General features: G+C 40.1%; 3 protein-coding genes across 3 annotated transcripts in view; 2 read left to right on the forward strand and 1 right to left on the reverse strand.

Annotated features, from left to right (window-relative positions):
* Positions 1-12,745, forward strand: part of epha6 (eph receptor A6) — a 166,080-nt gene extending 153,335 nt beyond the window's left edge. The window contains exons 12-17 of the mRNA XM_075479896.1: positions 3,613-3,674; positions 4,068-4,277; positions 6,933-7,082; positions 8,498-8,691; positions 8,974-9,123; positions 10,530-12,745. Of these exons, the coding sequence (XP_075336011.1) occupies positions 3,613-3,674; positions 4,068-4,277; positions 6,933-7,082; positions 8,498-8,691; positions 8,974-9,123; positions 10,530-10,644 (881 nt within the window). The 3' untranslated portion in view covers positions 10,645-12,745. The remainder of the gene's footprint in view (positions 1-3,612; positions 3,675-4,067; positions 4,278-6,932; positions 7,083-8,497; positions 8,692-8,973; positions 9,124-10,529) is intronic.
* Positions 12,746-13,685: 940 nt separating this feature from the next.
* On the forward strand, positions 13,686-15,770 carry LOC142395984 (ADP-ribosylation factor-like protein 6). The gene is made up of 6 exons (XM_075478533.1): positions 13,686-13,925; positions 14,321-14,382; positions 14,483-14,551; positions 14,650-14,744; positions 15,117-15,246; positions 15,689-15,770. Exons 1-6 carry the CDS (start codon positions 13,803-13,805, stop codon positions 15,768-15,770), a joined length of 561 nt encoding a protein of 186 aa, XP_075334648.1. The 5' UTR covers positions 13,686-13,802.
* Positions 15,771-17,221: 1,451 nt separating this feature from the next.
* On the reverse strand, positions 17,222-23,909 carry LOC142395985 (F-box only protein 47-like). Its single transcript, XM_075478534.1, has 10 exons — positions 23,705-23,909; positions 22,808-22,969; positions 22,558-22,634; positions 21,234-21,308; positions 20,727-20,835; positions 19,610-19,783; positions 19,317-19,466; positions 19,019-19,161; positions 18,352-18,511; positions 17,222-17,322 (listed from the first exon to the last, which is right to left on the reverse strand). Exons 1-10 carry the CDS (start codon positions 23,907-23,909, stop codon positions 17,222-17,224), a joined length of 1,356 nt encoding a protein of 451 aa, XP_075334649.1.
* Between the last annotated feature and the right edge of the window lie 1,439 nt (positions 23,910-25,348).

Raw genomic sequence — 25,348 nt, forward strand, 5'->3', positions numbered from 1 at the left:
TTGGAACATATTGTTGGGTCAGTACTCATCAGGCTGGCAGCAATGAAAAATGAAACATTTAACACTGTTAGCATAACGTTAAGGTCTATGTGAAACTAAACCATAACTTCTTAACCCTCACAAAGTTTTTTTGCCCAAATGTAACACAACAGCAACTGAAACCGGCAGTATGTCTAAAAAGAGTATGAAAGCTGTCTAAAAATATTGGTACAAGTGATACCTCTGTCTCCTGGGTGTGGCTTACAGCATGCCACATGTTTCATGTGATGTATGTTTAGTAGAGGGGAGAAAAAAAAAATCTTGTGATTTCCATTTTTAAAACAAATACATCACAGTCTAAATATGTAAATTAGTCTGCAGCTAAAAAAAAAAAAAAAAAACTCAAAAAGCTGTTGCACCTGGTCAATTGACAGGAAGCATGCCACCAGCAGAGGAGCTCGTAGTTAAACTGTGAAAACGATAACGGTAATTCAACACAGAGTGCGGTGTTGTTTGTTCCCAGTCAGGTCTGTCTAAAATTTGGAGCAAGTACACAACAAAACAGGAAATGTTGTAAAAGAGAAACATACAGGTCAACCAAGGAAGATGGGAAAGCGTCAAGACTAACAAAACTTCATAATGGAAAAAGGAGAACAAAAGAACTGAAAAACAAATGAGCAAAAACCAGAGTCAATGTGGGTGACGAATCTGTAAGAAATCAGCTGAGTGGAAGAGCTCAACATAAACCTTCGTTTATTCAAAAGAGAGGAAAATCAGTTTACAGTGGGCTACAGAGGAGCAGTCATGGACTGTGGACGAATCATTCCATCAATCAAAACTAGGTTTGGTAATGCTGAACATCTCAGAATGTCTCAAGTTATCAGAACAAGCTCTTTCCCATAACTACATATCCAATACCCACACACAAAACCCTATACACATCGAATCACATAATCAAAAGCCATTTGTGTTTGGCGGAGGGACACCAGACTGCATTTATTCTGAGTATCCTCCCCCTGTCTGTCTGCCTGCCTCGTTTGTGTTTTCTTCATTCTTTCTATCACTTCCTCCATCTGTTGTTGTTCTTCTGAGACTAATTATGAAGACTATTGTGCTGTGACTGACTGCTATACCTGCTCTGAAATAACAGGTGACACATCAGATTCTGGTAAACAGGTGCGTTTGTTTTTGTTCAGGCGCCGTGCTGCATAACTATATATTGTTTCCAGACCCTGATAATTAGCTCGGGAAAAGCCAAGCTTGATCGAATAATTTCCTGTCTGTCCCCGCTGAATTTCTGTCACGAGAGAGTATCATTAAATTTAAGGATGTGTTGATAGGATTTTGGAGATTAAAAACAAAGCGTCGTTTGTGCCTCTTTGGTGAGGAAAGTGATAGTTCAGAGCAGCACAGGGTGTTCTCATCCATCCACCTTTACCCTCTGCATCTACTTTCCTCTGGTGATAGGTGCGTGGGTCACCTCGCTTTCATTCATTCCAAAATCAGCACTCCTTTTAAACTGTTTGGTAGATTTTAAGATTACCTCATCACACAAAATGTGCACGCGCGCATTCACAACATTGAATTAGTCCTTTCCAAGGAAAATAATCACAAGCTATGCAGCCAACATGAATTGGAAGAAGCAGCAAGGGACGTGTCATTGCCAATCCACTGGAACAATGACACATTGCCGTCCAAGTGACTATGCTTGCACCATCTGTTTTTTATAATTATGTTGTGTTTGGGACAGCACCATATGTTTCCCATTAAAAAGATTCAAAAAGTAGCTTTAAGGTCAAAGATGGCGCGAATAAGTTAATCCGTCACGCATTTACTAGTTCACACAGTCGGGTCACATTCTTTAATCCTCTCTTGTGTGAGAACTGATTGAAGACTACATCAAATGCTTTTTTTAATGGGTGGATGATGGCGTAATTGATGTCCCAAACTTCTCAGCTTTTAGCTGCTACACATGATAAAACCCACCAACAACAAACAGTATAATAGGGCACAAACCATCTAAACAGATTACCAGTCCATCACAGGTCCAACACAGAGAGACAGACAGCCGTGCATGCTAACACTCAGAATCGGCATCATTAATGTTAATACAAAACCTTAATGTTTTTTGTGACATGAAAGTGCCACTGCAGCAGCATGACACCCATTTAGATCTTAATCTTAGTCTAAATTATAATTAATTGGATCAATTAATAATAATTTGTATTAAACTGTGATTTATGAACACACAAATGGTTGTTCTTTTTATGTCGTTCTTGCAGGCTGCAGGCTGGAACTATTACATTAGACGAGTTCATTAACCTGCACAACTTCCTGTAGCAGCAACATCCTCCATCTGATGTTTTCTGGAACCTCTTACCACAGAAAATGAGAGAGTAACTCTGGAGGCACAGAAATAATTGGCGCTACGTTTTTTTTTTTTTATCTCTAAAAGTTCTACTTTTGTCTCATTAACACAAAACTTGGTGAACGGGTGAACCTGAGAAATGTGGTAATGTATTTTTTAGGGGAGATTTCTTTAATGCTGCCCTACCAAGAACTCTGATTTGAAGAGGTTACAGAATTTTCAGTAGATATTTTTCTGTTACCTTTGGTTTCTTTTTCACCTCTTTCTTGGTATGATCTTTATAGGATGTCCATTCTAATGGAGGCTAGCACTAGTCCTGAATTCCCTCCATTTGTTCTCAATTTTCTCAGAGCTGGACAGCTGAACACCCAGAACTAGAAATGTTTTGCCACCTTTTGCAGCTTTGTGCATCTTTAGATATGTTTGTTCAACAGTTCAGTGAAAGTTTTGAGACATGGTTCACACCAGCCAGTCTTCAGAAACGCAGACCTTGTTTTTGCCTGGGTTTCACATGCCTTCTTAAACAAACATTAATAATTCATTGTCCTATTTGAAATACACAGTTGTTAGGTCAGAGTCCTGTGAATTGTTTATGTTCAACAAAGGAAAGAAAAGGAGACGTTGGATATGGGACCCACATCGATTTTGGGCATGAAGATGGCTTTTGGACAATAGACACAGAACAAAATTTACTTGAACTAGCAGTGTATTGTTCTTGCCTAACCACAGAAACACTCCTTTTTCCTGCAATTTGTTGCCTGGACAGTTGCCTTCTGGCAATAAAGCAGTCAATCGGTAACACTGTAGGGAAAGAGATACATTCAAAGAAGAAACTGAGTTTGCACTTGTTTCTAACAAATGTGTCTTGTTCTACATGGACTCAATACTCATCAGGTCCCATATGGCAGGTTTGACATGTTGAAATGGAAAAGTTTGATACACTTAATTTATCAATCAGCTGCTAATGGTCTATTTGTCCCCTCTGCCCCCTCTATCTTTTTCTTTGTGCCTTTACTTTCTCTCTTGAGAGACTTTCTGAGACCAAACCTCGTTGACATTGTTTTTAGCACAAGTATACCAAACCTTATGTGTCACATAGGTGACTCCAAATGTTCAGAGGATAATGTAGAATGACGAGAGAAGTAATATTTACCTTTGATCGGGTACATTGTGAGTTTTTCACTCTTTATTGAGGAAGAGGCTTAATAAATGAATAAATGAGAAAAATAAATAAATAAATGAGTGTTCGTGTGGTGTGTTTGCAGGCCGGCCTGTGATGATCGTTGTGGAGTACATGGAGAATGGATCCCTGGACTCGTTTCTGAGGGTGAGTGAGAACTACAAAGGCAGCATTGTGGCCTCATGATTATGGCCTCAGCCATAAATATAGTTTAGTACCCTGTCATGTCTTTGTACTGAGATCATTGCAGGCAGATAAAGATTCCCCTCTGTCATTTTTGTGACTTGTGACTTGAGGGAATTATGAAATATATTTACTGTAGCACATTATCTGGTAATTTTACATTCAGTATAGTTTTAAGCAAAACATTTTTTTCTGTGAACATTACTGCAGTCTACACAATGTATTTTCTTGTACTTTTTCCATATCATTACCCCACTTTTCTGTCTGTCTGTCTGTCTGTCTGTCTGTAGCCCTGCTTTTTATGATGGCTCCATCTTTGACAGTCTGCTTTCCTCTGTATCCCATTCTCCCTGGCAGCAACATGATGGTCACTTCACTGTCATCCAGCTGGTTGGCATGCTGCGTGGCATCGCCTCGGGCATGAAATATCTGTCAGACATGGGTTACGTTCACCGAGACCTGGCAGCTCGAAACATCCTGGTCAACGCCAATCTGGTGTGTAAAGTGTCAGACTTCGGCCTGTCCCGAGTGCTGGAGGACGACCCCGAGGCTGCTTACACCACAACGGTACACCTGGCACCCCAAAACTGAACCCTCAGAAAACAGGCAGCTGTTAGTAATTCATCAAAGGGTTAGAAAAAAAACCTTTGATCTTGTTCCATTTCACATCAGGGAAATATTTTTTTGTTGTAACGGGTTAAAACGGATTCATTTGGTGTGACATTTGAGTGGCATGTCGGGTCAGATATGATAAACCAACATGCCACTCAATGCAGTGATGGCTACCTTTCCATCACTGCATTCCAGTAATAGCAGTATCCAAAAAAAATTAACTATGAATTGTACAACATTAACATCTTGACCCATGTTGTAATTTCTGTCCTCAGGGCACAAGAGGAGTTCCTTCTCAGTAAAACTATCTTAAATACAGAAAATAAAGATTAAAATCACATTTTAAAAACTCATCTAATAACCTTAAAAGTATAATGGAGATTGCAGAAGGGAATTTGTTGAAACTTGTCTTTGTGTGTGTGTTAAGTATGCATAAGAATGCATATATGCACCTGCAAACCAAGGCAGCAGTAACCCTTTCTAAAGATAAATACTGTTTGAAAAAGCTTATGTAGTTGCTGCTGCTTTTGATTGGAGCCTCATATACGTACAGTGCTAATAGGATGTTTTTTATCCCCTAAAGATTAAATAGGCTGCCTGCATGTAGATTGCACTTGTTGTATTGTCCCTCCTTGTTCCTGGCATCTAATGACCGAACTGGATTTATCTTTCCAAGTTGAAAGCTGATTTATAGCAACCTAAATGTGAATATATTATTAACGTACTGTTAAAATCCTTCACGCTTCCTAACATTTTTCACAGTAGTATAGTGGCTGTCTCCAACCACCGTTAAGTTTTGGCTTAAAACAACTGGTAATCAAACAAGGGCAATGTCAGAAATATTCTAATTATGTTTAACTTTATTCTATACTATAATATAATAATATATCAGTGATGTTTATTTTCCTCAGTCAGGTTGCATTCACTTTCCTTTCTGCTCCTGGTTTTATTTAAGAACCTCATTAGAAGTGGAGATTGTAAGTCTATGAAGGGCACAGGAGCAGCAATTCAGTCCCAGCAACAACGAATCAATTTACAGACATCTGCTTGTAAGGTACACCTTAACAGCTGTTTCATGGCTTAACCTCCCTTTCCCACTATATGACAACAAACTGATGCTTTGTGTCATATCGAAGCCTGATTCCCACATGGGCTTCTTTCTGCCTGTACCTCCTGTTGTATTTAATCACTGCTGCTTTCAACCAAGTTCCCAAAATTCAGTGTGGAGAAGCATTTAAAATGAATTTTTCCGTTACGTAACAAACAGAATGTCCAGTTGTGACACAAACAGACTGATGCATTTCTCTGCTCCCACTTGATCAAGACTGATGAAAGCATCCCTTTCAGCAAAAGGTGGAGTTGCATTGCTGCACGTATAAATTGCTAAAGTTAAACCTCCACAAACTCAGTGCAGTTCATCTGTCTGAGCCCACACCGATTTCTATTTCCTGGTTTGTACTCAGGTTATTGTGTGAAGGAAATGGTGTGTCTATCACTCAGACATTAACTTCTCTGCTCTGCAAGATAATGATTCAACTCCAAAGAGGGAAGCTAAAAGGGAAGGTAAAGAGAGGACAAAATGGCTGGTGATAAACTCAGAATACCCTAAATATGGAGCATTTGTGATGGCGGTATTTGTGATGGAGATACTCGTGAGGATATTCGTGAGCCTGACATGTGCTCGAGCACTGTAGGAAAACACACCAGATGTGACAGATGTTCAGGTGCTGCCCATGGTCACTTTAAGTTTAAAATGATACTGATATGGACACTAGACTTAATTGTGTACACTTAGTTGGAAACAAGTGTAAGATACACAATTTTTCCAACAAAACTTAACCCAATAAAAAACTATTGGATTCATTTTATTACTATTATTCCAGTGACGACCTGAACTGAGCATTTCAGTGGATGAACTACAAAAGAAAAACTTACAACCTCTAAAGACACATTTAGAAGAAATGAGTCTGAACCATTGCTTTTTTGTGAGTATGAGAAAGAAGGTGAATCTCAATTTTCTTTTCTTTTCTTTTTTTTACCGGCATAATCCTACTCAAATCAAAGCTGAGAAAAGGAGCTTTAATGTGCTGGTAGTAATCCTTTATGCCTTCACCCAGACGAGAGCAGTAGTGAAGGGATGATTTCTGTGCTGTTAGTTTGTTTGACTGTTAATCTGCCCAACTATCTTGTCTGACACAAAGATTACACAAAAAAATTACTAGGTTTTATCCAACTTTATGGTGAGGTGGAGATTAGTAAAGGGAGAACCCCATATACTTTGCTGCATGTTTATTCAAATAAGGTACTGGCCTGATGGGAGATGAGCTCCCCAAGTAGTGTTCCAGTTTAATTTTTCACCTTGGAAGCTCTGAAGCACAGAGACTGAAGAACAAAAATCTGTGTAACACTTTTTTACAGTCTCTACTGTGATAAAAAATGTCTAACTGTATATTTCCCTTTGGGCGATATCTGTCCCTGAGTGTCTTGCTTTTATTTTTATGTTGTTGTGTGTGTGTGCGTGCGTGCGTGCGTGCGTGCGTGCGTGCGTGCGTGCGTGCGTGCGTGCGTGCGTGCGTGCGTGCGTGCGTGTGTGTGTGTGTGTGTGAACAGGGTGGTAAGATCCCAATCCGATGGACAGCTCCTGAGGCGATCGCATACAGGAAATTTTCCTCAGCAAGTGATGCATGGAGCTACGGTATAGTCATGTGGGAGGTGATGTCTTATGGAGAACGGCCATATTGGGAGATGTCCAATCAGGATGTGAGTATTAAGCATTAAGTATTATGAAGTACAAGCATACCTGACACCAAAGTAAACATGGAGGGACTGTAAAGAAACATTTTCTGGTTTTCCTCTTTTGGTTCAGATACTATAAATGAATCTTAGATGAATCCTTTATCAGTCTCTCAATGGGTACATTTTCACTATACCGTGAACATGGAAGCATTACTGGTGTTTTCATTAAGAAGCCAGTGATTAAAGGGATTTTTTAAATACTAAATCAACTGTTCAGTAGTATGTGTCTTGCTCAGAGTTAGTGTATGTGTTTGAGATATGTTCCTTCAACACCCAAACATTATTGGCCTCTCAGTTTAAGTGCTGAGTAAATCCAGAGTTTGCTTTTCATTAAATCTGTCAAAGTTGTTGCCCTTTTAACCTGCTCTGTGACCATTTACTCACTTAAAAAAAAAAAAACTCCCTCACAGAAGAAGGACATTAGTAACAGAAATACCAGCAAAGGGATGAAAAAGATGAGTAAGAGGGAATGGAAAAGCACAGTAAAGGTCAGAGGTTCAGAGGACTTGGGTCCAGTCAAGGGGGATTTTAAAGCTGGGGATTCAATGTGGCTGAGCAACCTGCTGATCTCTGGGCTGTGGTCAGGGATTGGAGGGACCATGGTGGAAGCAGATCCATCCCTCTCTCCGCTGAGTGTGAAAGCTCCACAGTAATCCCTTCATCCCCTTACACACAGACTCATACACATCTCTATGCAGACACCCTGCACACACACACACACACACACACACATACATTTACTGAGGTCCCAGGGTTTGGGAAGGATTTGTGCTGGTTGGGAATTGCTTAGAAGTGCTTTCCAAAGCAAAAGGCCAGCCAAGCCACAAAACCAGCCCAACACTATCTCATCCTGGTCAGCCACTTACCACTGCTCCCCACAAAGATACATGCAGATACTGCACTGCCCCATAGAGAAATAGAGAGTATGGAGGTTAATGCACACTATCATCTGAAATCGGAAAGGGATTTAAACTGGCATGTTGTATGTGGGGAATCTGATTGCTGGTTCCCTTTGAGTGTAAGAACAAGAGGATCAAGCCATGATACTTTATAATGACCAATGTATGTCTTAAAGGAGATGAAGTGTCTCAAAAATAAGTATTTTGTTCAACTACATCATTTACAATAAGATGCTGCTCTGTGGAAGACTTTATCTTCCATTTCTTAAAATATTTTATTCAAGTCATAATTTGCATGTTCATATGCTTGTTTTGGTGTGCTGCAGAGTTCAGATCATACATAAACCAAACAAAAATCTACTTCTGAGATGTCTCTAACTTTTCAATATAAAAACTTATTGATTTCTAAGCAAAATCCACTCTTACACAGCAAGCTTTTCTCTCATTTAGACCCTTAATCAAATCTAACAATTTCTCCAGGTGATTCTGTCCATTGAGGAGGGCTATCGGCTGCCTGCACCAATGGGCTGCCCTGTTGCCCTGCACCAACTGATGCTGCACTGTTGGCAGAAGGAGAGGAATCATCGACCGAAATTCACAGATGTTGTTTCCTTCTTGGATAAACTCATTCGTAACCCCAGTAACCTGCTGCCACTAGTAGAGGACCTCCAGAGGTACAGTATCGAGGAGTTTCAGAAATCAGAAAATAGAATTTTCCGGAAAATATATTTTCAAGTACTCTCACCTAATGAAATAATGTCAGAGTCACTTGAGGTACAGCAAACACTAAGCTATATAAAATTACATCTCTTGAAAGTTGATAAAGGCTTTTACTCCCACGCCTGAAACTAGTTCCAACTATGTGTCACTCAGAGAACTTGGAGTCGTCTTCACTCTGAGATGCTTAAGAAATAAAGCTTTGATCTGACATTAATTTCTTCTTCTTTTTTAATTAGTCTACCAGAATCTCCGGGGGAGGAGATGGACTACCCAATGTTCATCTCTGTTGGTGATTGGCTGGACTCCATCAAGATGAGTCAGTACAAGAGCAGTTTTATGACAGCAGGCTTCAACACCTTGGATTCCGTGGCAAGGATGAGTATTGAGTGAGTCAAGGAGTTAAACATAATCATTACTAAATGACAGGAAACCAAGTAGATGCTCGACAGCAGACAGAGGTATACTGGCCCTGTTTAGTTTATGTAAATAAGAAAAGGTGAGCAATGATGGCATAACAAGGGGGACTTCTTAAGCTGCGTTTCACCCCACAGTATACATGAACAGCATTAATTACCCCTTGTTAAAGCTAAAGTTAATGTTAGTTCCACAGTAGCTAGGCAAACTGACATTAACTTAGCTTTCTTCTTTGTGGGTTTTATTGTTGTTTCCCTGGATATTTTAGATCATTTTTACAGTTTTAAACATTGGTTTTTGAGTTTTGATTATCAATAAGAATGAAGGACTTAAGCCTGGTTTATAGTCGGTAACGCAAGACGCAAAGCAAGACGCAAGAAGAAACGCAAGCCCTTGCGCGGTTGCAAGCCCCCCATTGCGAGCTTGCGTGTGTCACCTCAATTTTCTAAACTTCACGCAAGAAAAGACGCAAGCCTACTACTTGAAAACGGCATACTCATCGATCTGACAGTATGCAGAGCGTTTACACACAGTGCACTTCACTCCTGTCCGAGCCGAAATCAGCCGGCCTGAAAAGCTGATTTCCCTTAAGCTATAAACTCTGTAAATATATAACTTTAGCAACATTTGAAACATTTTCAGGCGAGAAAGTAGTTTAGACCCCCAAGGTGTTGAAAATCTGACAAAATACCGGCTGTTTACAAGAAGAAGAAGCATGAATCGCTCGAAGAGGTCCTGGCGGTGAATTTCCTTTCATCATAGTAGGCTTGTCATTGAAAAAAACCCGCTACTCCACCTACTGTCCTGGCGGTGAATCGTCACGCAGCACACGCAAGCGCCGGCAAAGCTAAATGAAGTATAAACGTCTCGAGCCATTAACATAAACGCAAGAAGAAAGCGCAAGGGCAGTAAAAAGAAGTATAACTCAGCCTTTAAGCTACTTTAACAAAACATGTTTAAATAGTTTAGTTTTTGCTCTTTTTCTGTTTTCCACTCTGGAACTCAAGTGAGACGTAAAGACTGATGGCTAGGCTAATTTTGCTATTCAATTTGAAGTAATGAGCAGTTGTTCATTTCTGTCCTGCACTGTTCAATTTTCCCTTTAATTCCCCATGATTTGAAATCTTGCCTAACATGGCTATCTACATCGTGCAGCTCACTTTTACAGGAGGAACCACAACAGAAATGCAGCCTCAGTGGAATCTCAGTGCAGTCTCTGTGGGACAAGGAGGGAGCAGTGTAGCACTTCAGATGTGGCACATAATAATAATAATAATAATTATAATAATAATAAAAAGATCACAGTTTTATTTCCATGAAAGATCTTTAAAGTGGTTTTGTGTACACTTGTGTTTTTGTGTTTCCCCTCTCGGCCTAGAGATGTGAGGCGTATTGGTGTTGAGCTGATCGGACACCAGAGGCGGATCATCAGCAGCATACAGACCCTTCACCTTCAGCTATTGAACGAACAGGATAAGGGTTTCCATGTATGAGGACACCCTTCTACAGAGCCCGGGATCAACAGGTAGATGGAGCAGATGGAAGTGACGTCTAACCCACACAATGACAGTCTACAGCCTGTGCCTGAGTCTTGAGTCCTCATGCAGGAGGACGTTTGACAGACAACTTCAACAGACTCTTCCCTGGTCTCCCACACATCCCAGAAGACTTTTTCTACTATACATCCCTTACACCATATGCCTGGTTCTACCAGACTACTAAAGCCTGACAGACTTTACAGACTGGCCCAGGCCCTCACTTAGGGGAATGTAATGCCTTGTTGCAACAGCAGTACTTTGTGTGTGGAGCAACAGTATCTAGAAATGTAGATTTGCAAATGTAATCTACTAAATCTTTGGACTTTTTTTCTTCTTCTTTTTTTTTCTGCTCCAAGTTATGTGCTCACGTAGCTGCTATCAGGTGTGCAATGGATACATTTGTCCTTTGAAAAGAAAAATATCCTAAATATTTTTCATTTTAGAGTTTGATGATTTGTCATATAGATTTATTTGGATTGCTTTAGTTACCCGCTCTCCAGAGAATCTGGTACACTAATACTTGAAGAGAGAAGCAAGTTAGGGAGATTTATTGAATGTTAAAAAGTGTATGATAATAAATATTATAACCTAATATCAATATATGTGCAGTCCTGTATGTGAAAGCCCTTGTAAATCTGGATCTTATTTAAATATTTTATTTACTTTTTTTCTATCGAAATCAGCAATACGGTATTATGCAGTCACCTCTGTATCACAGAGAGAGATGAAGAGTCGTGCAATGGGAAACATCCACTGGTTCTTATTGTTAGATGTTTGGCTAGAACAGGATTCTTTTGCTTTCAGATTAATTGCTATACACGTCTGATGGTCTTTAGGAACCACTGTATTTCCAGTTGTGTATTCAGCCTGTTCTTGTTTTTGTTTTTTTTATATGTTATTTCTATTTTTTTGATTGTGAATGTTAAACATTGCCTGAAAAAAGTACACAAGCTCCACTGTCTTAATATATGAATGTTCACAGAATTGAGCTATAAATAGGAGATGTTTTAACTGGTGACTGACAAGGACTTATAAGGTTCTTCCTTTCACAGAATTTATTTTATTATTTGCCTGGAGTCACACACCTACATACATACATACACACACACACACACACAGAACGCAGGCAGCGGTTTGCACTTATGAGTCGAGGTTGTATCATGATGTCGTAGAAGAATAGTTCACAGCTTTGCAGATGGGTTTCACATTTGCTTGTGCATAAATTTTGGTTGTGTGAAGATTGTGGCATTTTTGGTAGTATTAAAAAAAGTGTACATAAGCATAGTCTGACATGAATATGGTTCTGATCTGCAGTTTATGTCAAGGTGTCAGGGAATGACATGTGTCCATGTCAATGGTTATCACGCAGTGGTGCAGATTGTAACTTATTAGTTAATATGGAGGCAAAAGAAGTAGCTAAAGGCTGGTTAACTAAAATACCAGTAGTGTTGTTGTAGTTTTGTGTGGTCAAGAAGGGAGAGAACAAACATGTACAGAAGTATCATGACTCATGTGTCCTTTCAACATCAGCAGTAACAGAAACACATGCACAAACACGCAGAATGCCTTACAGTCGGTTAACCGTGCAAGACGGAAACACTTTATAGTAGTTTATAAGTTCCAGTGCAGTCACAGGACCTAGCCATCAGTTTGAATCATTTGAGAGTAACCACCTGCACCCAGCTGTGGTTTTTATCACAAATTGATTAATATCAAGTAGATCTTTGCCTTTTGGTCACAGCGTAGTAACGCATCCAGGCTTTCAAGAGTGGGAAAGGTGCGCGCCCATACCCAAACACACACACACACATTTCTACATTTACACTCCGAGTCATCGCCCCTCAACAGAAAACTGAAATGATCAGATGCTGTCTGTTTAGCATGTTCTACTGCTGAGCAATGTTAGAACGTTCTTTTGTACAAAGTACAAGTATACTTATAATTCTTGTATTTTATTTTTCTATGATTTCCAAAGAGATGTTGTAGATCTTGCACACTGTAAGAGGCAGTTATAGCGAATATTTATTTGCAAATAAAGAGGAACAGTTCTGGTGGTTGACTGCTCATTTAATTTTGCTGTGATTTTTAATGTGGGACATTGATTTAAAGATAGAAAAAACATTTTGTGAAATGTTATTGTTTCCTTTTTTAAGAGGAAGGACAGACCTCACCCTCTCAATAAAGAAACATTGCCCTGGCGGCACTTTCAGTGAATAGAGCTTCGTCAAAGTTAAATCTCAGACTACATCATATCTCTCTCATTTGGCTTTTGGATATAGATAATATAATTGCATTATAAATATATTATAGCAATTATTTGCATATATTTAAGTTTTTTTGCAATCTTTCAAATAGGACATTTGCATAAAAGCTTGCATGTAATTGAGAACCAAAAGATGGAGCTGTTGGACCACTGAGCAGCTCCAAAGCTGCCATGTAAGAAGTCCCCTGCAAACATGAGAATTTAAGATTAGATTTGTCATTTTCAGATTCGGTCCTACTGTTTCTCATCAGCTCCACCTTTCATCATTGTAGTTGCATTTTCAGGGTCCAATTCATTTGCTGTATCAGATTATGGTGATAATGTCTGGGATGTGCTTCTTTACTGGGTGTACTTGTTCTTTTCTTTATGTTGCAGATCCACTACAGCATTGCACAGCACATGAGTCAAAGTCGACTGTAAAGTTCAACAGACTGAGAGTGGCTGTAAATATAAAGAGAGCAGAAGTTGCAGGTGTTAAGCTGCTGCAGCTGCTGCTGCTGGACGCCTCTGTGCCTTAAGTGGCCAGAAGCATGAGGAAGGCCTCCAGAAGGAAAAAGTGTAATAAATCAGTATAATGCACCAGGATGGATGGCCTGCAAAGCTCCATATTCCATGAGCAGGTCGCCGGGTGGTTCACTGAGCTTAATGCGTACTAATAGGATTACGTGTCACAAGCTGGGATGGCCAGGCAGCATCTCATCTATTCACAGCAAGCACTGCAGAGCACCGTTCACGGCGATGTTTTATCACTCGTGTTTGCTTTCATGAATATCTGCAAATCTACCAGTAATCGCGCCATCTATGGGGTAATATGTTGACAATTTAAATGGTATAGGTTCAGCTGAGTGTAATGGGGCTTCTGGATAAACTGTCAGGCTGGCTCGGGCTGAGGAAGAAAGAAGTCAACGTTTTGTGTTTGGGACTGGACAACAGCGGCAAAACTACCATTATCAACCAACTCAAACCAGCTAATGTAAGTAAGTTCATGACGCTGAGCTTCAACAACTGGGCTTTTCAAAAAAAATCTTTTATGTATCTATTGTAGTCAAATTGAGAAGCCTTTGTGTTTGCAGTCCTGCAATGTGGGTACACAGACATGTTACACAGATAAAGCTTTTGTTATGCCGTTACAATATGTGTTGGGATGCATATTGTAAGAGGGCCCGTCAAGATCTTTATTTGACTGCAATCATTCGTTTTCAGCATCCAAATCATTTAGGTCCATTGTCACCAGAGTGGAAACATGTTAGTCAGGTAAAGCTCATATCAACCGATCCTTCTATTATTTCCTTGTTGACATACTTTTGCCATTACTTGTCTGTTTTTGTGTGTTTGTATGTGGGTGATTGTGTGTGGTGGTGCATGCAGACCCAGGCACAAGAGATTGTCCCAACAATCGGCTTCAACATTGAAAAGTTCAAGAATTCAAGGTAAAATGCAAAAGCTATACAAATAGTTAACTGTCAAATTCAAAATAATGAACCCATCGGATTGAGTGGTGGTAAATAGTTTTTCTTTCTTCCTCTGCAGCCTGTCATTCACGGTCTTTGACATGTCTGGCCAGAGCAGATACAGAAGCCTATGGGAGCATTATTATAAGTAGGAGACACAAGCAAGCACTACATGCTCAATATATGTAAGATTCTGGAGTTACTCTGCCAATAATTACCTTATTGTTGTTGTTTTTTGACATACAGGGAGAGCCATGCCATCATTTTTGTCATTGACAGCAGTGACAAACTGAGAATGGTTGTTGCTAAGGAGGAGCTGGATACTTTCCTCAGTCATGAAGGTACACAAACCCTGCAGCTGTGTGTACTATGACACAAACTGTGACCCTGATATCTCTGTCATATCTGTAGTATATCGATTGCCCGAGATCTTTCTGTAAACTTTAATATTTTCCCTATTTTGCAAACAATTTGACTTGTCGCAGGTTTCAGTGTTTTTCATTATATTCCACTGTCAAATTCCTAAAGGGATGAGTTTTCCAATTGGCTGACCATATCTAAAGGTATTAAAAAGCCAGACAAATTCTCAGCTCCGGTCCAAACGTGCCAATATCAACATCATCTTTGATTATATGACAACAAATACCTCGAAGAGTTCTGTTGCTGTGGTCAGCCGATGATTTACCCGCCCTCGCTTTGGTTTTCCTGTCAAGATATCCGCAGCAAAAAGATACCAGTGCTGTTCTTCGCTAACAAGATGGATCTGCGGGATGCGATGTCTTCTGTCAGAGTCTCACAGATGTTGTGTTTGGAGAACATCAAAGACAAACCGTGGCACATCTGGTAATGTATCTGTCACCGTGGCTTCACAGTGATCCAGCACTTGTTAAATCAATTAATAAATCATTGCTGGTCTTGGAGGAAGTACATTTGGATAGAAGATGAACTTAACCGTGCTCCTTGCATCACTCCCCTACCCTCTACATTTTGTGCCTCGCAAGTTACAGCCTTAAGGTCCCAAGCGGAGACAAAAAGGTGACCGGGCATGTTTACTCGCTGGTCACCTCTCTAGGTCTTTTCCATGGCTTGTGGGTTAAACATTACCGTTACTCTAACGCCTGGTTCTGTTACGTACATGTGTTTTCCTCCTTGTTTACTCATTCGACAGATAAAAGGCTAATGGATTAAGAGCTGAACAGATTTAAAGAGCCATGATCCAAGAGAAGTCATGAGAAAGTGAGTGTATGCCACAAACAGCTTAACTGCTGGACATCTTGTTTTTCAGTGCCAGCAACGCCATCAAAGGAGAGGGCCTAACGGAAGGCTTGGACTGGCTACAAGGTAACATGTCTGCTAAGTACATTTAAAGAAACTATCATACAGGCCTGAACAAGAAAATCCGTCTCAGACTTTTAATCTCACTATGTGTTGCTTTTTCATATCCTTAGATCAAATTGTACAGTAAGTACCCTAAAGCTGGATCGTGTTAAAATGTTTAGATTATGTGTAGATTTAATCTTAGCAGCTGTTTGGAAGGGATTTAACCACAGAGACCAAATGAGGATCCCCTAATACATTTGTCTTTAAGTCTTGAAACAAAAGATTATGTTATACTAATATCCTTAACATCCCTTGCATAACTAAATCCTTTCCAAATCAGGCTTTTGTGTAACGTTGTGAAGATGTCAGATTAGCTTGATCTCTCCTTGTGCTGTGCACGTGTCGCTTCCATCCGGACATTCTCTGTGACCGCTACCGTTAAATGTTTTTAAATTCACAATGAGCTTTAGTATCTGCATCCTTCGTAGACTGTCGGAGATGAGTGAACAACCAGACTCCATTTGAGTGCAAAAGTGTTTTTCTTCCCGCCAGATCATATCAAAACAATGAACAAATGAATGAGCAAGACTGAACGTGGACAGAGGGACGGGACGTGGAACTTGGATCTCAATCACCTGTTGAAGCATTCATCATATTCGATGTTGTAGGCCTTAAACTTCGATGTCAAATAGCCTAGCACTTCCTGTCTGTGCTGCACCTTTTAAAACCCTGTACTTGAATGAGACAACCGTGTAATTATTCAAAGCGCCCCCCTGTATAGTTACTTTAAAACATTTTGTATTTGCGGCCGCTTCTTTTTTATTCTGACACGCACACACATGCTTTATTAACTTCGCCCACTGAACAACCTTTTTGAAAACGCTGTCAGTGCTGATTGTCGCACCAACTGGAGATCAATTATAATAAAAGCTTGTTACTTGCCGAGCGTGTGCGCAGTGTTTTGCAATGGATCTCTCAACGAACAACACCTGACACGAAAACATCAAAATGAGAAAAAAAATGTGTACCAAGGCACGTTCAAATACAAAAGAAAAAAATGTCACTTTAATAAATTACACAAACAAAATATACCCGCTCCACCACAACTATAATTACATGGAGTGAATAAATCATGCGAATAAATACTTTGTTGAATAAATAGTTTCACTGGTAATGACTAAATATCAAATATGTTTTACAAAAGTTAACATCCGAAAAAGATCAAGAACCAGATGGTAAACCTTTGAGACAAATACAGTATCTGTAGAAATGACCATTCCGTCTAACCAAAGCATTTAATTAGTGTGCACGGTCGTATGTTAGAAAGCACTCTCCGTGTTCTCGTCTCTTCTCCTCTTTCTGGTCTTCCAACGGCTGTAAAGGCACACGTCACACACATTCATTCACCTCATAGCTCGACATCGTTCATTATTACTGACAGTGGGTTCCTCTCGTCTCTTCCTCAACTCAGCTCTCGCCCTTTGCTTCTGCATAACGCTTACTTGAGGAACATGTGGAGGAATTTAGTGTGGAAGCGAGCGCTGGAGTCCAAGAGGATACACAGGTTCTGGAAAGTCTCTCTGTCTCCAAAGGGGTTCCCTAGAAACAGATGATGACAATGTCAACTTTTTTATAATGCTTTCATGTGTCAGAAATTCTTTCTTCTGGGCCGTAAAATGACTTATTTGAGAATTAACAATAAAAAATGAGGGTCAAAAGTGGGCATTTTGCAGCTTTAGAAGATCACAAAATCTAAGGTTTGGGGACCACAGGTGAAGCGAATAACGTAGATGTTTGTATATGTGTTAAAGACTGTAGATGTCTATACATTCGCTCACTGTTCCCCCGTGCATGTATCAGTGCCTGAAGCTGGCAGATTTATTTCTATAACCACGTTAGAGGAAATTACAGTATGCCTTGGAAATTAGCATGTGTGCAGCAGAAATGAAAAGGCTGGATGCAGTCAGAGACAAATGAAGATCTGCTGCAGGTGGCAAAACCAAGGCAAAAGCACATCCACCTGAGCCAAAAGCGTTTCAACAAAAATAATGAAAAGTGGGGTTGCAGGTAAATGTCATCCGTCTGAGCTGTCAAAAAACGCACACACACACACACACACACACACACACACACACAAAGAAACAAAAACTATTTGCTCCACACCGCAGGCAAAATCCTTCCCTCAACTACACTTTGATTATACTTGCACACACCTGACAACTCCATTTTTTCTCTCTATGTACAGTGTGTGTATTGCAACCTTGTAGTACATTATATATTCCTTTTCTGATTGTTCATTTGAACATCTGTCGGTAAAACCCATTTCACTGTGTTTTAAACTTTTCCAATCTCCTTGCACTTCAACAGGTTCATTCATGTGGGATTCTAAGTTCTACAATTTCCGTTTGTGGCTTTATTCTTCCTTCTGTTTTCCAACACTTACGTTTGGGAAAGTTCATCCTCCACATCTTAGAAATAACTTTGTTCGACACCAGCCTTAATCTGCCCCATTCGTAGAATATCATAATAGTGTGATATTCTATCGCTGCTGTGAGGAGCGGTGCCCCTGCTGACACGCGCTTTCTATCCGACCTCGTCCAAGATGGATTCAAGTTGCAGAAAACTCACCGGCTACAGAAAACTCAAAGAACTCCCTGGTTACTTCTGAGAATGTGTTCTCCAGTTGCTGGATGAAACACAACTTTTCAGGCCCTGTGCTGAAGACCTTGCAGATCTGCTGTACCAGATTCACTGCCCAACTCATGTGGTAGCCGTCCTTCTCACACACCTGAGGGCATACAAAGCAGAAGAAAGAACAATTCGATGTTTTTATAACACCAATGGTTTACCGTGCCTAATTCTGTTGCAATGATAAACCAAAGTGACCAAGAGAAATCCAATCATAGACAGGCGGATGGAAAGATTCATTATTGTTGGGAGACTGTTGTTAAAGACGAAGAAAAAGAAGCCTTTGATGACCTGGCGAACTTTGTTGTTTCTGATGACCCAAATTAGACAAGCTAATCTCAAAGAGATGGTCCTAGGTTTGACAACTGGCTCCTTTTGATTTACGAGTAAAGCGCTGTTATTCTCTCAGGTGTTTTTCCTCCCTTTGTGCCTGTTTAAACAGATGGGTTGACCTGTCCACACTTTGCTTCTTATCTATAGTCTTAAAGACATGTTTTGTTGTGCTCCGCCATGCTCATGCAGCTGCTGATTCTCCATTAAAATATTCCAAATATACCCCAATAACCATAAAAAGGACTGCTGAAGTCAAAACAACAAGTATTCTCACCAGTATGATGTAGATGATGAGTCTTGAGGCCTCGATGAGTCGTCCACTGACAGCCTTGCTGGCCAGAACGGTGTAACAGAGACGGCTGCCACACAGCACCAAAAGGCGGGCGACATTCTCCACGTGCCATGGTTGAGGAATGACTGTGAAATTGGAGAAGAGCAACTTTGAATATACTAAAACATTTAAATGAGCTGACAGACTTCATCAAGCTTTGCCAGCTGGGATTCTGTAACTATAGCGAGTGTCTTTGTGGATGTTTGGCATGAAGACACCTGACAACCACTTGTGTCATTACCAATCAGTTCTTCCAAGATTGCCAGCATCGAGTCAGTGGTCCAGCCTTTGATTTCCATTTTCCCAAAAAGCATGAGGATGGCTTTAGCTAGGTCCCACAGAGCAGTGTGTGGCAGACCGCTCTCCACCAGATCCTGCCAGCCAATCATGCCTGCAAAGAGAACACCTCAATCCCTGAGAACATCCTGCAGAACAAAATGCTCAATCTTCAGCGAGCCTTACTGCACAACACGAAACTGTAGGCAACACCATCTGATTGGTCTAAAAAACTGTTTTGTACAAAAGTTATCTCACCCTCAGGCAGCAGGGGTCCATAGAGAATGAACAGTAAGTGGGCCTGGCTGACCATAGGCCAGGGCTTCAGGAGTAGCATTAGCCAGAACTGACACTCTGGCTGGTTCGTCCGCGGGTCCAACAGAACGTGGCGGCAGAACAGACGGAGCTGCAGCTCCTGGTGCCGCCTAACACCTGCGGACACACGCATTTACATATTTTCTCAACCTACAAAGACTATCACATACCTTAACACATTGACTCCCAAGTCACGTAAAACTACGTTTTTACTGCCCATGCGTTGGCTCCCAAATGGTAAAAATACGTTTTTACGTTTTTTTTATGGATTCTGAATCTATACATTCTAATGCACATTCTGTGTGATTTTTGTAATTATGTGATGAACAGAACTGACATAGATGGCAGTCAAAAACTGGTGTCATCATCTGGACATTTTGATCATTACACCAATGGCTTTGCGTCAACTCAAGAACAATTTTGATAACGCTGCATTGATTGTTGTGCATTTCCGCATTTTGTCCAATCGCATGTGTCGGTTTCCAGAGGGTGACGGTAAAGTAACATAAACAAACAACAAGAAAGAGAAGAAGACACGCGACAAGTCTAAGGAGGCGGTCTTATGAACAGGTTAGCTTTGCCACATGCGACACGATGCAAATCCTCTGACCCGGATATGTATCTAAAGTGCGACAGGCTGAAAGAGCGTACCTTTCACAAAAGCCCCGATCTCAGTTTGTTGTTGATTTTGGTGGATACCCGCCTTGGTTTAGCTAAGGATAGCTCGCTAATGGCGGCACCTAGAGACACGCAGTTTTGACCCACAAAGAGTTTAAAGTCTCAGCTTTCAAACGAGCCATAACATGTTTCAGTGGCCCTATCACATAATATGCTGTGACTGTACAAAAAACGTAAAAAAAAATGGTTTAGAACGCTGGGAGTCTACGACATAATTCTGTAAAAACCGCTGGTAGTCAATGTGTTAAGAATGAAAGTCCACAGTCTGAAAAAAGGTTTCATTACTGTCACTGTCATGGATATGACCTACAGATAGCTACACGAAGTGGCTTCCCATTTTGTCTTTGTCCTAAGTAGCATTTCCACACACTGAAACACACACCTGGCTTTCCTGTGATTATTGCTTCTGCCTTCGGCATCAGGTTTGTGAGTTCACACAAAAAGCTGAACACTCTGTGGCACTCCAGCTCATCCCACCCTGCGATCAGAGTCTGTGAAGCAATCAATATTTTCATCCCATCACCAACTTTACTGCTAAAATGATTTCCAACTATCAGGGTGAACCACAAAGTGGAAATAAAGACGAGTCATTAGTCACACTAATATACTCAGAGTTTCAACCTGGTGTTCCTGTAATTATCGCTTCTTTTTTTTTTTACAGTGTACAGCCCTTTTTCATGTCACTTTAATGGGCTGAAACAACAGGGTGTTCGCTGGTAAAAAGGTTATCTCTGGAGGAGCGTGTCTTCATGCTCCATTAATTCATGGATTCTGAATGCAATCACACTGAGTTCGTCTTCTCTCAGCCCTATCTGAGCTGTCGCTCCCTTTAATTACATCCCAGTTTAAATTCCCAGCAGAATTTGCAACGTCCATGCGAGGACCTCACCTGGAGGAAGACGCCGTACCTGGAGAAAGCAGTGCAGTCTGGTACCAGGCACTGCTCCAACATGAAGCAGGGAATCTGACACAAATCACAAGCACCAAATGTGAAAGTTTGTTAGGAACAGATCAATGTTAAGTGTTAGGAAGAATACTGCAATCACACTTGAGCAACTGTCACGGTCCATATAATGCAGCATAATTAGACCAATTAGTACCACTTGGATATTTTATGTTAACTTTCTTACTGCTTGACATAAAACCTATTTATTAGATTTATTAATCGCTTTTCCTGACTTTATTTCCATGAGGCTGAACGTACAGTTGAAGTTCAATGAAACGCATTGTCAATGTGTACTCTGAAGACTCCTTGCAATATACAGTATGTTGCAAAAGTTGCCTGAACGTTTTAGACAAGCTTTCTTGTAATTTCATTAATAATTCTTCAGGATTAGTTCTCCAGGCTTCTCAAGGGACATTCCAAAGATTTTCTTGGGGTGTCGGCTGCCTCTTGCGCCCACTCTGCTTCAATAATGTTGAGTTCCGGGCTCTTGGGAGGATTCATCCCTACATAAGACCTGTAGCCACTGATTTTTTTTTTAGTGCACTTCTCGTGTCATTTGACATACCAAAGCCTTTTCTCCCTGTTTCCCTTTCTTAAGAATGGCTTCTTGATAGCCACCTCTCCACGAAGACCATTTTTGATGAGATTTGGGGCAACAGTCAACTTAGATGCATCTCTCAGGCAATATCATCTTTGTCGATGCAACTTAAGAGAAGGGAACAAACTATGTGTCTTTGTGACAAGCAGCGAGGAACAAAACGCCCAAAGATTTAAAACTGGTTCTTTGATAAGTTGTCTGTAATGTGTAGACACGAGCACCAATTCATTCCTTGAGTTAGGGGCCTTTTCCGTGGTGAATTGTTTCAGAGGACAGTGTTGAGTGACTTAACCAGAAAAAAAAAGAAACAGAAAAAAGAGTAGAGGTGCCAGGTGCCAAGACATGATTGAAACTGAGTGAAAAACTAACCAACGTCCAAAAGAAAAGCCTTCAGAAAGCCTGGAGAACTATCGCTCCAGACCGTCTTAAAAGATTACAAGAAAGTCTGACTCCTAGGAAGAAAATAAGAACTGAGTCCTGAATCAAAACTTTTTTTACAGCATTACAAAAACCAGAACAGTTGCTGTATTTTCAACAAATTCACAAACCAGAAAACATCCACTTGTGCTTTATGTCTGCGTCCACTACTCTCACTGAAAGTAATGACACCAAAGATTCCAACAAATCACAACTTTCACAAACTCGTCACCTCACCTGTCCATTCCTTACCTGCGAGAACTTGCTAAAGATAAACTTTAACCTGTCCTTCGTGGGCAGCAACAGGGTACACCTCTTGAACAACAACCCTGAGACGTCCGAACACAAAAGCACATCACCACATTAGAAGGCAGTGAGAGCTGAACGTTCAGTTGGTCGAGTGGTTAACGGGGTAAACGGGGAAAACAATTTTGAGAAAAAGAATTTTTAAAAAGTTTACAGAGCAGGGAGAAGTGCTTTGCTTCGAATTGAGTAAAAATACCGAGATCCCTGTAGTGTCCATCAGTACATCTCTGCTCAAGACACGTGGAGGGGTGGAAGCTTTGGATGATGGTTTTGTTCCTCCAGGCCATGGAGGAGATGTATTCTACAATGTAGCTGGTAACTTCCTTTGACACCATGGTGAACACACTGATCTCCATCACTGACAAATATACACACAAAAAAAAAATCAGATATTGCGAGTCAAATTTTATAGTATTCCAAAATGTTCTCTTCAGAGCCTCTAATCAATAGAGCACAAGGTTGTTCCGTTTGGCTTAGAGTTCCCATGAAACAGCTACCAGAGCGTTATTTGCGAATGCATATTTTCATGTTTCCTGTAAAAACAGAATTCAAGGATGCCAATCGGCACACAAAAAAGCTCAGTCCGCTCTGACTGCAGAGAAGATCTGCACACAACAGGAAAAAGTGCTTCTTCATTGTCAAACTGTTACTCTTATGGGTAACTGTGGAAAATGCCTTGAAAATTATAATGAAGACAGGGATAGCATTTTTGGATCACATACAAATACTTTTACTGTATACCTTTGCAAGAAAGAAGAACACATCAGGTATGTTTCATGAAGTATACTTGCATGTATCTTAACTCTCTCTATAATGCACAAATATTATACTTAACTACATATTGAAAAAAATACAAGTGAGCGCAAACAAAGGCATACGGTTTACTATAGGTCAGGTGTACAGGTACAATTTAAATTATACTTCTGAGAAGTACTTAGATAGGCACATTGAGTATATGTATTTTAGATTAAAAAAAATAAGTATTGTTATTAGTGACGGTGCGCTATGAAAAGGAAAACTGAGCTTATCAACAATGTCTTACCCTGAATACCTATTTTTGCATTAATGTAATATTTCATCCAGTGACACCCACCAGACAGCTGGTCCAGAATCAAATGGAAAACCTCCACAGGCAGCCTGTTGAAGAAGCTGGAGCCGGCGGACCACTGGCTGCGGGTCATCATGGTCCTGACAGGCCGGGGCCGCGGACAGGTCCTCTTTAAACGCTGCTGGCATTTGTGTCCCATTTGTGTCGCACTTGTGTACTTCCCAGCGTTCCTGGTTTTTCTCCGAGCCATTGTCATAGCTGGTTAACCGACTGTATTCAAAGAGAAAGAAAAAAAACTTGACTTGGACATAAACTAACCTATTTAGTAAAGTTAATGAATATGAAGATGAATAAAGTTCTTCCATCTGCTGCGAGAGACCACAATGCTACAGTAAGCTAAGCTTGCTAGCGAAAATGAACTCTTGGCAAAACTTTGACTTTTTACTCACCTTGAGCTTAAATATACCTCAGACAGAGAAATTAAACAGAATACACGCTAAATATTCACATGTATCTTACCTGTACTATTAAAAATGTCAGCAGTAAGTATGGATGTAGCAGAAAAGTCAGCTGTGTGCTAACCTAGCTCACAGACGACATATCATTGTACAACGGCGCGAAAATGTCTCCGTGTGCCTTTCATCTTTTCGTTAAAGAGGAGAGCATATTTAAATACTGAGTGTCCATAAAACACTTTATTCGGAAGAATTCGTGTTACTGTGTGTTAACAGTGGCTATTACTTTCCAGTACATGGGGAAAAAAAATACTCAGGTTATCTACAGAAATGCCCAGTATAAATTAAAAATTCTGCATGAAAAATGAGTATTTGCAGCAAGATTAAGTTAGAAAATGAAAGGTGCTACTTTGGCCCTTCTGACTGATTTATTATTGTATATGACATCCACGTGGAGGCATCATGGTGAGGTTGTAGCTGCTGGACGTGGAGCTGGTTTAAACAACTTAAAGGAGAGAAAATAAATGCTTTTTTAAATCTTATTTTAATCCTTGATTTTGAGAAGTTGCATTTAAATACAATAGTTGAGAATTTTTTTTTAAAACACCAGACAGTGGCTGAAAACCACTGGTTCTATCTTAAAAAGCTAAAATCTTAAAAAAAAAAAAAAAAATCTAATTCAAAAGCTACATCCATGCTTTATTTTAAAAGCAGGCTAACTACAAACTAAACCTTTCAAATATCAAAATGAAGATTAAATACAAAAGTAAAGTCTGAAGTGCCGTCAGATTGTGCGGAAGTACAGTGCTTGACTAAATGGATTCAGCTTCTTTGCGCCACCTTTATTAATTTGTAAAGGGAAACATAAGTAGCACACACTTTAGTAAGTATTTTCTCTCTTAGTATAGTAGCTGGCCCTGGATTTCCTATTTAATCAGATATTGCACAGATAGCTGTTAGCCCATTTGATCACATGTATTTGATGTAATTTGACAGTGAAAGCAAAGAATATTATTCCATATATATTCGTTTTTTATATAATAAATGAGGGTCTTTTCCTGGTTTGTAATTTAGAGGTCAGTTAGAATGCCAGAATTACTAAAAACAAAAGTTTGTAATCATTTATGTAATGTTCTATGTTGGTTTATTTTTTTTTATCTTCAATGTTGTGCACATTTGCATGTATACAGAGTCCACATACTGTCGACAGAGTAAGAAGTACATAAGACTGCAG

Source organism: Odontesthes bonariensis, chromosome 12 (genome assembly GCF_027942865.1).
Source record: "Odontesthes bonariensis isolate fOdoBon6 chromosome 12, fOdoBon6.hap1, whole genome shotgun sequence".
NCBI classification, from domain to species: Eukaryota; Metazoa; Chordata; class Actinopteri; order Atheriniformes; family Atherinopsidae; genus Odontesthes; species Odontesthes bonariensis.

Coding starts and splice junctions, on each gene's coding strand:
- LOC142395985 (XM_075478534.1), bottom strand. CDS start 23,909: ATGGCTCGGAGAAAAACCAGGAACGCTGGGAAGTACACAAGTGCGACA. Junction 19,784..20,726: donor AATAATCACAGGAAAGCCAG/GTGTGTGTTTCA, acceptor GTGTGTCCGCAG/GTGTTAGGCGGCACCAGGAG. Junction 17,323..18,351: donor CTTTGAGTTTTCTGTAGCCG/GTGAGTTTTCTG, acceptor ATCTGTTTCTAG/GGAACCCCTTTGGAGACAGA.
- LOC142395984 (XM_075478533.1), top strand. CDS start 13,803: ATGGGGCTTCTGGATAAACTGTCAGGCTGGCTCGGGCTGAGGAAGAAA. Junction 13,926..14,320: donor ACCAACTCAAACCAGCTAAT/GTAAGTAAGTTC, acceptor TGGTGCATGCAG/ACCCAGGCACAAGAGATTGT. Junction 14,745..15,116: donor TACTTTCCTCAGTCATGAAG/GTACACAAACCC, acceptor TTTCCTGTCAAG/ATATCCGCAGCAAAAAGATA.